At 40.9% G+C, this 16,783-nt stretch overlaps 1 protein-coding gene across 2 annotated transcripts in view; it reads left to right on the top strand.

Annotated features, from left to right (window-relative positions):
- The first annotated feature begins 3,062 nt into the window (after positions 1–3,062).
- The window catches only part of LOC306975253 (uridine-cytidine kinase-like 1), a 35,962-nt gene continuing 22,241 nt past the window's right edge, over positions 3,063–16,783 (top strand). For both annotated transcript variants that reach the window (XM_079572747.1, XM_079572748.1), the window contains exons 1-5: positions 3,063–3,201; positions 7,040–7,254; positions 9,092–9,198; positions 12,464–12,634; positions 15,676–15,747. In XM_079572747.1, the coding sequence (XP_079428873.1) occupies positions 3,107–3,201; positions 7,040–7,254; positions 9,092–9,198; positions 12,464–12,634; positions 15,676–15,747 (660 nt within the window). In that variant the 5' untranslated portion in view covers positions 3,063–3,106. The remainder of the gene's footprint in view (positions 3,202–7,039; positions 7,255–9,091; positions 9,199–12,463; positions 12,635–15,675; positions 15,748–16,783) is intronic.

The raw sequence follows: 16,783 nt of genomic DNA, 5'->3' as shown, positions 1-16,783 counted from the left end.
AAGGGATTCCATTTTCTCCAGTTTGGCTTTACCCGAATCAAAAAGCTTCTTGGGGAAAAAAGGACAAAAACAGCCACAAAAAATGAGAAGAAAACAAGGATGTAAACGCAACAAAAAAGTGACAGAATTCAACAAAAAAGTGACAAAAATTCAGCAAAAAAGTGACAGAATTCAACAAAAAAGTGACAAAAATTCAACAAAAAAGTGACAAAAAATCAACAAAAAAATGACAAAAAATCAACAAAAAAGTGACAAAAAATCAACAAAAAAGTGACAAAAAATCAACAAAAAAGTGACAAAAAATCAACAAAAAAATGACAAAAAATCAACAAAAATGTGACAAAAAATCAACAAAAAAGTGACAAAAAATCAACAAAAAAATGACAAAAAATCAACAAAAAAGTGACAAAAAATCAACAAAAAAGTGACAAAACTTCAACAAAAATGTGACCAAAATTGAAGAAAAAAATACAAATAAATGTCGAATGAGGTGTTACACAGGCCTATATAATGGCCAAAGAGGACAGAATGCATTTGGTTCAGGCGGGTGGTAAGAGGTTAATATTCTTTATGCATGCCCTTCTTAGTCTTATAGTTTAAAGTTACAGTTTATATTCTTAAATCCTGTGTTACATGTTTTGTGTTGCACGATTGTACCGAGGAAAAAAAATCTGATTCTGAAGTACATTTTTGGTCCTGTATCTGTACTTTTACTTCAGTAAGAATACTGAGTACTTCCTCCACTTCTGAGGATTTGTGAAAACGGATCTAAAGGGCGACAAAATCCTTTCATTAACCCCTTAACCCCCACCTGAACCGAGCACAGTTTCTCCCAAATCTAAAAGCTTCTTGAAAATTTGCCATGTGCATTTCTTTTTTTTGGGGGGCCTAAATTGTTGTGCTTATATTTCAGTTTCATACCAGGCTGCTTTTATCCGATGGAGAATCTTTACTCCCCCTAAAATGGCGGACGCTTCCCGAACTAATCTCCTTTACGACGCAGCTTTGTCCTCTGAGCGTCTCCGTAAATCAAAGTATTGTGTCTGATGCGCTTTATTAGCGGAGGATGTTCGGCCGCGGAGCCTGAACGCACCGCTGCTCCGTGAACGCAGCTTGGGCCCGTTCAACCGTGAAACGTCATCTGCCGCTGATCAGCCGAACCACCGGGACTCATTCGTTTCTCATTACGCGTCAGATTGTTGTTAAACTGCCCGGATTTTTAATCAGCCGCTCGTTGTGTTAATTATGGCGCAAACGCATCCGGGATATTTAAGATGAGAGAAAAGTGCTGAGGCTAAAACCGCCGCTGGTACAATTGTTTTATGTTTGGGTTATTAGTGGATGTTGGCCGCGGGTCTCCCTGGGAAAAATCAGAATCAGAATCAGGATCGTTTTTATTTATTTGAAAAACAGGTTCACAAACTAGGATTTTTTCTTGTGACACTCGTTTTCACAAAAAACATACAGATTTTAGATTTAAAAAAAAAGCTATAAAAACGTGAACACTATAAGGCTATAAAGAAGAAAGAATAGAAAGAATAAAGATGATTAAAATAAATGAATAATAAAAAAGCTCAGGTTATGTTCATGAGTCTGGTACAGAGCTATTGGATCTAAAAGGTGCTTCCCCTCCAGTATCTCAGGGTCGTGTGCAGCGTCGGCAGGGAGGCGGACGGTCATTGGAGTAGAGTCGCTGCTCCTTCAGGCATCTGTTCTGGATACCTCCCTGTCATCTTCCTCAGGAGGTGTTCCAGGCATGTCCTATTGGGAGGAGGCCTTTCTGGAGGGACTATGTCTCTGAGCTGGCCTGGTGTCGCCTCGGGGAAGTCTGGGCATCTCTGCTCAGAGCTGCCTCCGCCACCCGGCGCCGGATGAGGATATATTTTTCTTAGTGGTTGATCAACCAGTGACAGGTCATGAGAGTGAAACATCACATCAACAAACCAGCTTAACCCAGACCCTGCCTTAGCCACAGACCTTAAAGGCCCTGATTTTTTGATTGCAAACAATGAAAGAGGAAGCCCCTAAATTAAAATGTTAGATGTGGTCCAAACTCATTCTTTCCTAATATACAGTATGTGTAGCATCCTCCACATTCTTTACAGGGGCAAGTTTATAGACACATTTCACAACTTGCAGTGTCACTTTTTAGGGTCACTTTCACAAAAATGCTGGAAAAATAGCCTGAAAGTTCATGAAATGTATTCAAGTGTTTGAGTTTATAATACAGGAAAGGAGGACAAAATAAACTTCCATTCCATTTCTAGGAGTAAAGTCAGGTATAGTTCCTTAACTCCCACCTGAACGGATCCCATTTTCTCCAGTTTGGCTTTACCCTAATCAAAAAGCTTCTTGGGGAAAAAAGCACCAAAACAGCGACAAAAAATGAGAAGAAAAACAAGGATGTAAAAGCAACAAAAAAGTGACAAAAACTTTAAAAAAAAAAAAAACGTGACCAAAACTCAGCAAAAATGTGACAAAAATGTGACAAAATCTCAACAAAAAAAATTACAAAAACTCTAAACTCTAAACTAAAAATATATATATATATAAAAAAGGTGACCCAACACAGCAACAACGCGAGGAAAAAGATCAGTTTTGTGGGTCTTAGCTTTCAAATGAGGTGTTACACAGACCTATATAATGGCCAAAGAGGACAGAAGGCATTTGGTTCAGGCGGGGGGTAAGAGGTTAAGGACAGTCACGGTGCCTCATCTTAATAAGTCTCTGATTGGATGATGAATGTCCACTGTTCACCAACTATCCTAGGAAAAATATTTTTGCGCCCCGGATGAACCTCAAGAAAAAGGATGGACCTGACAAAAAAACAAAGAAATGTACTTGTCAAAATAGGGCTATTTGTTTTTATCCCGATTTTTTTTAAAAACAAAACATGAATGAATTGACTCTAATCCTTAATAATGTTCATGTTTCACTCGTATCAATAATAAAATCACAAAATAAATCACTATTTTTATTTAATTCTGTAAAACCTCTGGGGTCTTTTTGCACTTGAACTGGACGTGACTCCCTCCGTGCGTGCGTCCTGCTGTGACGTCATGACGCAGGCTGTGTTTGGTTTCCGCGCGGCGCAGCAGACACAGACATGGAGGAATCCGCGGGGAACAGCGGGGAAACCTCTGCAAAGCAGCCCCCGGGAGACGGACCGGAGGCGGACAGATCCATGTCCCGCTCGGACAGGTACGGACCCGGCCGCAGAGGCACGTGACACGGGGTTAAAGTGCACAAAAGAGGCGGAAAACGAGCAGGACCGAGGATGCTAACGGGGCTAGCCGCGCTCAGAGCTAGCTTAGCAGCAGCGAACAAAAGCGCACAAAGAAGAGGAAATAAGAGAATTACAGATGATTTATTGACTACATTAAAGCTGCTGTATTATCACGGACCTGTGAACCAGATGTCAGGTGTTTCTGAGCTTTTTTGCGCTTATAAATATGTCGTTAACCTTATATTTACATCCGCACTTGTCAACAATGCCATATGGTGCACTCACATTTAGTCAGAATCACTGGAGAAGGAAACATTTACTGACATGTCCTGTTGTGCTGTGGTTTCAGAACCCGAGTCAGAACTTCAGTCTAATACTGTGGATATATTACATTTAAAGAAGCTAATGTCTAAAGACACAGTGTGTGAAATGTAATATGGGCGGATCGCTGTGTCGCAAATGCAGTGAATAGATAATATTTCTATGGTGGGTCAAAACAATGTTCACCCACAGAGAATTGCTTCTGTAAAAGATCTGTGATTCATATAAACAGCTCTTAGCGCCTGGAACAATCAGCTGTTTGTCCAAACAATAACAGGATCCTCCCATTTAAACCTCTGACAGCCACAAACTTACAAGAGGCTGAAGTGAAATGTGGAAGCATTTTTTGTTTGTATTCTTGAAATGCCACCATTCTAACTGAAAGCTTTTACTTTAGTTTTTATGTGAGGAACAAAGCACAGACACATAAATGATGAAGTGATGAAGTGTTACAGGGCTGGACTCCACAGCTGGTTCAACTTGTCCTGGATTGATTCCTGTAACTCGAGTCAATGAAGCTTCCAGATCAGTCGGTTAAGATCATGTGTAACAGGAAGAGACACGTTCATCTAAATATCAAAATCTATCACTGAATTCATGACGAATATATTCTACAGCAGGGGTAGGCAACGTCAGGCCCAGGGGCCAAAACCGGCCCTCTATCATCAAACTCTGGCCCTCGTGATGATTTTGAGAAATATTATGACCCAAATTAGAGATCAAATGCCTGTTAAAGTACTCCAGAAATGTGAAAAATACTGTCAATTCCTTATAGGTCATAATCCTAAAAGAATAATCATCTAAAGCGGTGTTTTTCAACCTTTGTTGAGCCAAGGCACATTTTTTTCATTGAAATAATCACGAGCGACACCAGCAGCAGAAAATGGTCTCATCAAAGTGTCTTGGCTCGAAACACAGTATAGTCTCACTCGCCACAATGCATCACTACTTCTCTTCTCTCAAAGAAATTAACTGATATGGAAGAGTATAATATGGTTACTCTGCCGATCACCAGACAGCTTAGACTTTCGAAAACGGTACAGTATTTGTGGATAATAATGCATTTGTTTAAAAAAAAAAAAAAAAAAAACGGCACAGTGGTTGAAAAACACTGATCTAAAGGAAGAAATTACTTAAATCTACTTGAATTAAGAGATTAAATCTAAAGTTTGAGTGGATTTGGTCTGGCCTTAGAGCAGATAAAACCTATTCTTGCCAATGGAACAAGCACGTTTTGTTCAAGTTTTTTCTTAATTCAGGTTATTTTGTATCATTTCAAGTGATAAATACATAATTCTTACAGTAAAAGTAAATTTGTCTGATTTCCAGTGGTGTTTCTATTTGTTCGATTGTCATTAGCGTTTTTATCTAATCTTAGATTAGTTCAAACCGAACTAACTTATTCAAGCGATTTTAAGTCATTTATCTAATTTAAGATGGACATTTCCCAGTGTGTGTGATGTACAACACTGGCATATGAGGAAAGTGATGCTTTACGTCAATGGCTTAATTTTTTGGTCAATTTTGTATCACATTTTTGTCACATTTTGTCACATTTTTTAATTTTTTGGGTCAAAATTTTATCACATTTTTTTAATATTTTGTCACATTTTGTATTTTTTTTGGTCAAATTTCTGTCATTTTTCCATCATTCCTTTTGTTGGGTATTCAACTCATCTTTGTAACTTTTTTGTCATTTTTTGGTAATTTTTGATCACGTTTTTTTGTCTTTTTTTGTGTCAAATTTGATCATATTTTAGTCATTTTTTGTGACATTTTTTAATTTTTTTTGTCATTTTTTTCGTCAATTTTTTTCGTCAATTTTTGTCACATTTTGTCATATTTTTGTGTTTTTTTTGGTCAAATTTTATCAAATTTTTTGTCTCATTTTTGTCATTTTTTCGTCTCATTTATGCCACTTTTTCATCCATTTTTTTGTCAATGTTTTCTCACTTTTTTGTCACATTTCCATCATTGTTTTCGTCTCAGTTTTGTTGCTATTTTCACACCTTTTTTCCAGAAGCTTTTGGATTGGGGTAAAGCCAAACTGGAGAAAATGTGCTCGGTTCAGGTGGGAGTTAAGGAGTTAAAAGTGCTCCATTAGGACACTGGGGCGATGGCCTCTGTACCCCCTTTTAAAAGTCCCTCTTGTGCCAGAGCCAGGTGATGAAGCCTTTACTCATGTGACCCCGGCCCCGCTCCGAGCTCGCCGTGACCCCAGGCCCGAGGTGTGATTCCTGGGGAGGGTGGGTGAGCTCGCCCCCCTCTCCCTCAGCCACACCCAGAGCGACACTGCACACGTTACTCACTGAGAGAGGAGATAAAGCCTCACTCCTCGCTCTGACCTCTGCGCAGGACACGGCGTTTCTGCAGAATCACTGACCCTCCTTCTGGTGGATTCTGTGGTTCACGCCCATGTGACTCTGGGTCTGGAGGGCACAGTGAGGAGGGGCCGGGCATGAGCTCAACGGGCATTTCTGATGGCGACTCAGGGTTACTGCAGGGCATTAACCTCTTAACTCCGGCCTGAACCGAGAGGGTCTTTTTCCTCACGTTATCAGATTTTTTTTCCATCATTTTTTTTTTTGGTATTCAACTCATTTTTGTCACTTTTTGTCATTTTTTTGGTCATTTTTTCGTCAAATTTTTATCACAATTTTAGTCGTCATTTTGTCACATTTTTCGTCAATTTTTTCGTCTAAATTTTTATCAAATTTTGGTCATTTTTTGTCACATTTTTGTCACATTTTTGTTATTTTATTTGTCACATTTTGTCATTTTTTGTCACATTTTTATCACATTTTTGTTTTTTTCATTTGTCACATTTCTGTCATTTTTTCGTATATTTTTTCGTCAAAATTTTTATCACATTTTTTGTCGATTTTTTGTCGATTTTTTGTCATTTTTTGTCTAATTTTTGTCGAATTTCTATCACATTTTTGTTTTTTTATTTGTCATATTTTGTCACATTTCTGTCATTTTTTCGTCAATTTTTTATCACATTTTTGTCACATTTTTGTAATTTTTTTCGTCAATTTTTTGTCAGTTTCTTGTGACATTTTTGTGACCTTTTTGCCACTTTTTCATCAATTTTTCGTCACTTTTTTGTCAATGTTTTCTCACTTTTTTGTCACATTTCCATCATTGTTTTCGTCTCAGTTTTGTTGCTATTTTCACAGCTTTTTTTCCACAAGCTTTTGGATTGGGGTAAAGCCAAACTGGAGAAAATGTGCTCGGTTCAGGTGGGAGTTAAGGGGTTAAAGAGCGTTAAAAGTCTCATTGTGGGAAAACCAATGCCTTTAAAGTCTTTGGGGGGGAAATAATGGCATGGCTTTACTATTATATGCGTTTTTCTCTCTTTTGTTGCATTTTCATCCTTGTTTTTGTCGCTGTTTTCAGATTTTATTCTCAGATTTGGTTAAAGCGGAACTGGAGAAACTGCCGTGTTCAGGTGGGGGTTCAGAGGTTAAATAACCGTCTCTGTTTGTGCAGCGGCAGTGGAGACGACTCTCCGGACGCCTCGCCCCGCTGCCCTCTGACCCCCGCTACCCCGGCAGCCTCCCGCCTGTCGCCGCGGAAACGCTCCACGTCCCAGAGCAAGACGGAGCCGCCGCTGCTGCGCACGAACAAACGCACCATCTACACGGCGGGACGTCCGCCCTGGTACAACGTGACGGGCACCAGCTTCAAGGAGGCCTTCGTCATCGGTCAGTTTCTCTTCAACTGTTGATCCGTTGTAGGGATGGGACGGTAACCGGTTTCAAGGTATACCGTGGTATTAAAATGCTACGGTGTCACTACTATTCCTGCCAAAAAAAAGGTTGCTCTCCGTGCAAACCCCCGCTGTCCCCTTCTCCTCCTCCTCACCTGACACCGCCTGTCCCTCTCTCCCCCCTCCCTCTCGGCCGTCAGCCTGTTGAACACGGCCCGGAGCAGCAGAGTAAAAAGTCTCTGTCCTCCGTGAACATTATTGCTGCCGCTGAGATGAAGCTTTGTTTGGATCTGTCGCGTTAAAAGCTGTTTAGCGCTTTAGCTCGCGTTACGCTAACCTGTTAGCTTTGTGGTTTGGATTGTCCATCATCCAGTCGTTTCAATCGTTTATCAGACGCGCACTTGACAACACTGCTTTACGTTTTATTCATCAGAAGACGCTCAGCCTTCCATAATGCTCATCAAAGACGCGCTGATTTTCATTTAGCTCCAAACTCCACTCGCTGCCACGCGTCGCCAGGGCTGATACTACTCGCCACTACGTGATGTAAACAAACCTACGCACTGCTCTACTAAAGTAGAGACAAACAATGATCTGATGCTTTGCATAGGCCGATAGCATCATTATTCTTTACCCTCGAGGCTTCACTGCAGGATAAGGGTGAGACACAGGTGGAACCTTTACCTGACGCAGTTTTCTAGTCGGTCAATTATTAGACACGCACTCGAGTTTGTTGACGCTTGATGCAACACTTTTTGTTACTATTAGGATTATTTTTTTGATGTGAAGTTGAATGCACAGACTGCTTTAGTGAGAAATCTAGCAGCAAATTATAATGGCAAGCCTTTGGAAGTTTTTTGGGCAGACATCGAACAAACAGTGATTAGAGCGTCAGCGAACTCCGTCTGTGACTGAAGTGATTAAGGTAAAAAAAATCCCTATGTTTTAAAGTGTTATTTTGGATAATAAGTTATTCATTTGATCATAATAGTACTTTTTATTGATCTTTAGCAGCATGTTTAGACATAACCAATTACAAATGAAAGATAAACAAACCCTGTTTGTTGAATGCGAACCTTGCTTTTACTTTTTAAATGTAAAACACGCAATTTCACGGCATACCGTGAATTTATAATAAACCATATCAAGTGTCAAACAGAAGAGAAATAAGCATAGAGAGTTGATAATATACATTTCAATATTCCAATACATTTAGTTTTATGTTAATTTATTTTAAACTAACTCATTCATATTCATCCGTTATGGATCTTTTAAAGTCTTTTCACTTTCTTTTCTTACTTTATTCACCCTTTATTCACAAAAATTTGACAAAAAAATGACCAGAAAAAAAAGTTACAAAAGTGAGTTGAATACCCAACGAAAAAATGATGGAAAAAAATCTGATGACGTGAGGAAAAAGATCCTCTGGGTTCAGGTTAAGAGGTTAAGATCATTTATCCGGGTGTGTGAGCCCCACAGTCCCGTCGGTGTCGGCAGTTTCTCGAATGGACACAGTTGTTTTGTGCGTTTTCTGTTTTGCCTCTGGGCTTCGCTCTTTCACATCTGCAGAAAAAACCTCCACGAGCAGCACTTCCCTGTGCACTATATTCACTCCGACACTTTTCATCTTCCAAGGCTTTTATTGATTTCAGCGGAAAAGCACAAACGCGACACTTTCCCTTTGTGTTTACTGAGCGACACAACCAGAGACAATCATACGTCACGCCCTCCGTTATCCGTCACTCTGTGGATCTTCTGGCAGAAGATGGAGCACGAGGGAGTGGATGAAATATGTGACTCTGCTTTGTGACCCTGACAGTGACTGTGTGCAGGTTTGTGTGGAGGAAGTGCTTCTGGGAAAACCACGGTGGCCAATAAGATCATCGAGGCTCTGGACGTGCCGTGGGTCGTGCTTCTGTCCATGGACTCTTTCTACAAGGTGCGTCTCTCTCTCCTGTGTTCACCGCTCTACACAGTGTGTCAGTGTCAATATTCTCCTGATATTTTCATGTAAACCGTCAGAAATATACAAAAATGTGCTGAACAGAAAAGTGCAGAAAACAAAACTTTCTCTTTATCGTAGCAGTCCCGGGGCTCTTTGTGCCAGTCTGAGCTCCAGCCTTAAAGGGGGGGTAACAGTGTTTATAAAAGGCTCTCTCCGCTCTCATGGATGCACCGTGACCCTCGTGAGAGCGCACGGTGTCGGACCATCCCCGTGCTAGAACATCCCTCTGTATCTGTGTCTCTCATGGGAAAGACACGGCATGTGTGGCTTTACCCAAACCTTAAAGGTCCTATATCATGCAAAATCGACTTTTTGGGGCTTTTAGCCATGTTGTTATGCTATTTCCTTATCAAAAACAGCCCCAGAGTGGTTTGTGGCTTCATTCACGGAGCTCTCAGTAATCCTCCTGAATCCTGCTCTCTGAGGCTCCGCCCTCTCCTGGTGAACGACTGAGTGTTCAGTTGTGTCGTAACAGCGGAACGGAAGTGCTCGACGTCTGTAATGTAATGTCTTAATTCTATGCTTACGGCCTGATTTTAATTTGTAAAACAGCGTTTTCATTATTTCTGTCGTAAGAGAGAAACAAAGAGTAAAAAATGTAAAAAAAAATAAAAAAAAAGTATGTGCCCGAAGTGCTTCCAGGTCAGCTGTGGCCAAAACAAACACATCGCGTCTGAACAGATCAGTCATGTTTGCGCTGCAGCTGAAGATGGAGCTTGTTACCTACTCTGGACACAGCTGTTATTTATTCTTAACTAACGATAATGTCACGGACGGAGAAAAAGAAGCGCGTTTGGCTACGAGGACGAGGAGTTTATATTCAACCCTTTTCAGGAAGAGGCCACTCAGCTGTTTTTTTTCTCCGGGATTGGTGAACCTTTGCCAGAACCAAAGTGGATTAACTTTTATAACCAACGCGAGTCCCATAATGTAAACAGCGATGGACCAGAGCGGTGAGTCAATCCAAACGCGGGTTAGCTTGTGTGTTAGCATATTAGCTTGTGTGTTAGCATATTAGCATGTGTGTTAGCCATTTATGAAGCTGTGTTGCAGATGTCAACTCCGTATAACTGCATCGTGAAGTGACTTCACTTATTGCTGTTTATTTATATTACGGTAAAGTTGTATGTGCGGAGAGAGGGGGCGGAGTTAACTGAATCGAAGCGTTGTGTCTTCCGGGTTCGAAAAATACCTCCAGAAAACACTTATATTTATCACAAAAATGAGTGCTCCATAGTGGTAGAGGTACAATATATCATATAAATGCCTATACTTAACTTTGGAATGGCTAAAATAGCATGATATAGATCCTTTAAAGCTTCTAGACTGTAGACCAGGGGTAGGCAACGTCAGGCCCGGGGGCCAAAACCGGCCCTCCATAATCAAGATGATTTTGAGAAATGCTATGACCCAAATCAGAGCTCAAATGCCTGTTAAAGTACTCTAGAAATTTTAAATATACTGTAAATTCCTTTAAATGTCTTAGCAGAGCTCCCTTTTTAAGTATAATCCTAAAAGAATGTCAAAGAATACTTGAATACTTGAATTAAGGCATCTAAAGATTGAGTGGATTTGGTCTGGCCTTAAAGCAGATAAAACCTATTCTTGCCAATGGAACAAGCACAAGTTTTTTCTTAATTCAGATTATTTTGTATAATTTCAAGTGAAAACTAAATATTTGTTTTACAGTAAAAGTTAATTTGTCTGATTTCTAGTGGTGTTTCTATTTGTTCAATTGGGATTGGTGTTTTTATCTGATCTTAGATTAGTTCAAAAACCTTTATTCAAGCGATTTTAAGTCATTTATCTAATTTTCGATGGACATTTCCCCAGTGTATATGATGTACAACACTGGCATATGTAGAAAGTGATGTTTTACGTCAATGGCTTCAATTGGAGGGTCCGGCCCTTGGTCTTTTGACGATGAAGAAAACCGGCTCCACCGAGAGAACTTGCCGACCCCTGCCGTAGACGTTTCTGTTTTTTTTTTTAGTAAGACAGAAGGTTTGTTTACCTGCTTTACTAGTTTCGATCAGTTCCTGTGAGCTTCCTCAGAAGCGCCCCCTGGTGGTGGAGGTGAAGTGTCGTAGGCAGCGCACATGGGTTTTCCAGTCAGTAGGCGGAGCTTACGCCCGATAAGGTGTACGCCCCGTCGTCCCGGTTCACAGATGTGTGTGCACGTTTCCTGTGTGTGCACGTTTCCTGATCTCGAAGGCTTCTCTGATCCAGCGGTGGTGTTTGTTACTTCGTACACCTTATCCCACACCTGGGACGCCGTCCAGGTGGAGGCGCCAGTCAGTAGGGGGCGCAAGCTCTCCCTACTGACTGGAAAACCCATGTGCACTGCCTACGACACGTCACCTCCACCACCAGGGGGCGCTTCTGAAAAGGTCACAGGTCACTTTTTTTAGTTGTATTTTCATCCTTGTTTTTGTCGCTGTTTTGATGCTTCGTTCAAGAAGCTTTCAGATTTGGGTAAAGCCAAACTAGAGAAAATGTGCTCTGTTCAGGTGGGCATTAACCCCTTAACTCCCACCTGAACATGTTTTCTCCAAATTCTCCAAATCTAAAAGCTTCTTCAAAACAGAGGCAAAAACCGAGAAGAAAATGAGGATGTAAACGCAACAAAAAAAGCTAAAAAGTGACAAAAAGAAGCGACAAAAATGACAAAAACTCAACAAAAAAGTGACAAAAATCCAGTAAAAAAAAAAAGATAAAAATCCAGCAAAAAATGACACAAATCCAGCAAAAAATACAATAATCCAGCAAAAAAAAAGACAAAAATCCAACAGAAAAAAAGACAAAAATCCAGCAAAAAAGTAATAAAAAAGTGACAAAAACACATAAGGGAAATAAAAAGTGACGACAATGGCAAAGAGGAGAGAATGGATTTGGTTTTGGCGGGTGGTAAGAGGTTAAAAGGTTAACTTGCTTATTCTACTCAGAAACCCCTATAAATGGCTATAAAAAGCTTTATTTAAATAGCTAAACTTAACAATACGCTTGATGAAACTTTTATTTTTTCTCAAATACCCAAACTAAAGGAGTTTGTCGTTAAAATGTTGTTAAAAGCGTTCGCTGTGTCCGGCCGCTCCCTCTCGCCTCTGCATTTCTTCCTCCTTTATGAAGCGCTCAGATCATCAGATCGTTCCCAGCGTTGGCTCTGCAGCTCAGGGTGAACCTTCTCTTGCGTCTCCAGGTCCTGAACAAGGAGCAGCAGGAGTTGGCGGCGAAGAACGAGTTTAACTTCGATCACCCGGACGCCTTCGACTTCGAGCTGCTGGTGTCGGTGCTGAGGAAGCTGAAGAAAGGAAAGAGCATCAAAGTCCCCGTGTACGACTTCACCTCCCACTGCAGACGCAAGGAGTGGGTGAGTTCATCTCAGAGGGTTCTGACGAGGGTGGGGGAGTTCATCTCAGAGGGTTCAGACGAGGGTGGGTGAGTTCATCTCAGAGGGTTCAGACGAGAGTGGGGGAGTTCATCTGAGGGTTCTGACGAGGGTGGGTGAGTTCATCTGAGGGTTCTGACGAGGGTGGGGGAGTTCATCTCAGAGGGTTCTGTTCAGACGAGGGTGGGTGAGTTCATCTCAGAGAAGAGAGAGACTGAGGTCCTTCTGAGGAAAACTGCACTGTTTGTATTATGATCTTATTTCTCTGAAAAATGCCTGGTTTTCACCAAACCCATAGTTATATCGCATCGTATCGATATCGAGATATCTGGCATGAATATCGAGATATAAAATTGTGTCCATATCGTTCAGCCCTACTTCGGAGTGAGCAGCCTCTGCTCAGGACTGGAGCCTCTGCTTCCCCCCCCCCCCCCCCCCCCCCCCCAAGCTCACCTCCATCATGGACAACACCAGCCACTGCACGGGACTGTAGAGGAGCTGAGCAGCTCTTTCAGTGGCAGGTCCTTCATCCCCACTGCTGTCAGACTGAACAACAAGACTGTGAAGTAACATGTGCAAGAACCCCTTTGCAGAACTATGTGCAATAATCTCTGTATCAGCATCACTTGCTGCACTAGGACTGTGAACTTTGCACCTCGATATTCTACTTTTTATAATCTGTTCTAATTTTTAATCCATTTTTGTTTATTCTTATTTCCTTATTGTTGTTATTCCGCCCCTTAAGACTTTTGCTTTTACTCATTGTACATAAGATTCCTCTTTTTTAACTCTTTAACTGTTTGCACATTTCCTGTCTATGATCACCCTGAGTGAATCTCTCCGTTGTGAGATCAATAAAGGATTATTTTATCTGATCTCTTATAAAAAACAGGAGGCGTGGCTTATTACCGACGCTCTCCTTTTGCAGCCTCTTCGTCGTTTACGCGGCACTGCCTCATCTTCTTCCTTTAGCATCTGGGCTTTTGGAAACTCAATCAAGTCAAACAGAAAACGATATTTATCCCACTATGAGTGAACCTCTTACCCCGCCTGACCCGAGCACATTGTCTCTGGTTCGACTTGACCCAAATCTCAAAGCTTAAACTGGGATTAAACCTGGACTAAAAGAAAGTCCGGCGTGTTATTTAACTGAATCCTTCGTCTCTTTCCTGAAGGGTGTTAGCGGCTAATCAGTTCCCGTAAAGAGGCGGCTAATGCGCTAACAGCAGCTGATTTAAAGCCGTCTGAATTAGCATCACGGCGCCGCGGCCGGGAGAGAAATCAATCCCGCTTCTGTTCGGGGCCAATTTCACGGCTCGGCGGCACCGCGGCGGAGGGAGCGGACCCGCCGCCGCTCGCCGCCACTCGCCGCCCGCTCAATACGCTCTGTGTAATTACACCAGGACTCTCCGAGGACGCCGGCTTCGGGACGAGCAGCGGAAAGAGCAGGAGAAGTCACGAGCGAGACTAAAACAATGATTACAGAGAGACCGGGGTTTGAAGCCGACTTTAGAGGGACGGCCAGACGCTGCCGGTGAAAACGTAGATATTTCACACAGTGGTCAATAAGAGATTTGTTTAAATATCAGAGTCAAAAACAAAACAAACTCTCCCTTTATGATATTTATTTTATGAGGTTTGAACAACTTGGGAGTTTGTATGAGGTCAGTCCAACATGGCCGCCTATGTTCCCGCCCTCACCTCTGGTCATGAGATTTGGGTAATGACCGAAAGGACGAGATCGCGGATACAAGCGGCTGAAATTTCCTTTGCAAGGTGGCTGAGGGTGAGGAGCTCAGTTACCCGGGAGGAGCTCGGAGTAGAGTCGCTGCTCCTTCACGTCGAAAGAAGCAGCTGAGGTGGCTCAGGCGTCTGTTCCGAACACCTCCTGGTCGACTCCCTCGGGAGGTGTTCCAGGCATGTCCTGTTGGGACAAGACTCAGGACACGCTGGTGGGACTATGTCTCCGAGCAGCTGGAGGATTTACTATTTTTTAATTTTTTAATTTTTATTTTTTTAATTTTGGAATATTTTTTTATATGTATATATTATATTATATTGTTTTAATTTTATTTATTTTTTATTTTTATTTATTTATTTTTTACTTTATTTATTTTTTATTTTATTTATTTTTTATTATTATTATTATTATTTTTATTTATTTTTCGCTTTAGCATGATACTGTTTACTGTTGCTCGCCGTGGCATTTTGTGCTGTGATTAAAATAGGTGCATAGGTGGTTCTGAGCTTCAAAATGTCATGGATTTATTTATTTATCAGGACAGTGTACAGGTAATGCTGGTGAGCAGAGGTGCTTGTACCAGACTGTAGCTTTCGAGCTAATTTCCATGTGTAGTCCTCGTTTCATTACAGCCCATATTCACTGAGGCTCAGTCCATGAACGTTGTGTTTTGAAAAAGAGCCAAAACTAGTATCAGATCTGTGCATCTCATTACAAAACAGACATTACGAATCTTGAGGCTTGGATCGGGCGATATTGACAAAAATTCACATCTCAATATTCTTGGGGGCTTTCTTTTTGCAAAACTTCAGAAATATAGAAATATATAGTAGAAATAATAGATTGTTGTTGTTCTTCTTTCTATAGCAGCAGGGTTTGCAGCTCTTCTGTTTGTTTCTTTACTTTGGAGATAAACTCAATATTGTAAATTCCTCCAAACAGCAATTCCGATATTATCTTGTACACGATATATCCCCAGCTCTACTTGATGACAGTTTTCTCCAAATGAGGTTTTCCTTCCACTTGATCCGCTCCTACAGACTGGAAACCTAAACCAGGACTAAACCTGCTCCTAAATCTCTGATAAAGACTGAGCAGATCGATGTGAGTCCATGTGTTTCTTTAAGTGCGTCACAGTCGAGCTGCTTCTGTCCCGCGATCGATCCAGAATCACTTCTCCTCCGTCTTCGTCCTCCCTGATTAATGAACGTGACGATGCGACTCGCGTGTTCATGAGAGAACGAAGCCGGCTCTTGATTTTTCTTCCCTGACTCTTCCACAGAAAACGGTTTACGGAGCCAACGTGGTGATCTTCGAGGGAATCCTGGCGTTTGCGAACAAAGAACTCCTGAAGGTGAGGAACGGCAGTGAAGGTTCATAATGATGATGTTTTGATGATGTGACTTTGTGGTTAATACCAACTCTCTTCCATTCATTCTCAATGGTAAATATGGATGCAGTACACCTTTTGGCCACGAGGGTCAAATTGGGGGCGCTGTTTCACTCCTTTTGGAAACACTGCTGTGGTGTCTTGGTATTTATCAATTACAGAGCGTTGTAGCATCAACTTTCACAGTTTTCCAACTTTTATTGCAAAGGTTGGTGACGTCAACAACAGTATATGTTAAAAAATGACTTTAACCCCTTAACTCCCACCTGAACTGAGCACATTTTCTCCACTTTGGCTTTACCCCAGTCCAAAAGCTTCTGGAAAAAAGCTGTGGAAAAGCAACAAAACTGAGACGAAAACAATGATGGAAATGTGACAAAAAAGTGAGAAAACATTGACAAAAAAGCGACGAAGAATTGATGAAAAAGTGGCAAAAATGTCACAAGAAATTGACAAAAAATTGACGAAAAATGACAATAATGTGACAAAAAATTACAAAAAATTGACAAAAAACGACAAAAATGGGACAAAATGTAAAAAAAAAAAGAAAAAGATAAAAATTTAACAAAAAAATTACAAAAAATTACAAAAAAATGACAAAGTTACAAAAATGAGTTGAATACCCAACAAAAAAATGATAGAAAAAACATCTGATGACGTGGGGAAAAAGATCTTTTCGGTTTAGGTTTATTATTAATTGATGCTGAACTGACACTTTCAAATTAATCTAATGTGGCATTTTCTTTGAGTTAATGAATGAGGTAAAGTTACTGTAGGTGCTGTAGATACACATGTTTTTGTTTTGTTTTTGCACAAAATTGCTACAATTGTTGATTTTGTTCTACTAAATTTCGGCTTTTGCCATAGTTACCATTTGTTTTAATATAGCATGTTATTTTGCATAGATTGAATCAAATGCAAATGTAGGCTATCGAAAACATTCAAAGTAACTTTATAATTTGCAGTTATATGTGTTTTTCGTGCTCGCCGTGTTTGGCCC

The sequence above is a fragment of the Gobius niger genome (assembly GCF_951799975.1).
Source record: "Gobius niger genome assembly, chromosome: 15".
NCBI lineage: Eukaryota > Metazoa > Chordata > Actinopteri > Gobiiformes > Gobiidae > Gobius > Gobius niger.
Note: the sequence above shows the minus strand (reverse complement) of the source record. Positions and strands in the feature narration are given on the sequence as shown.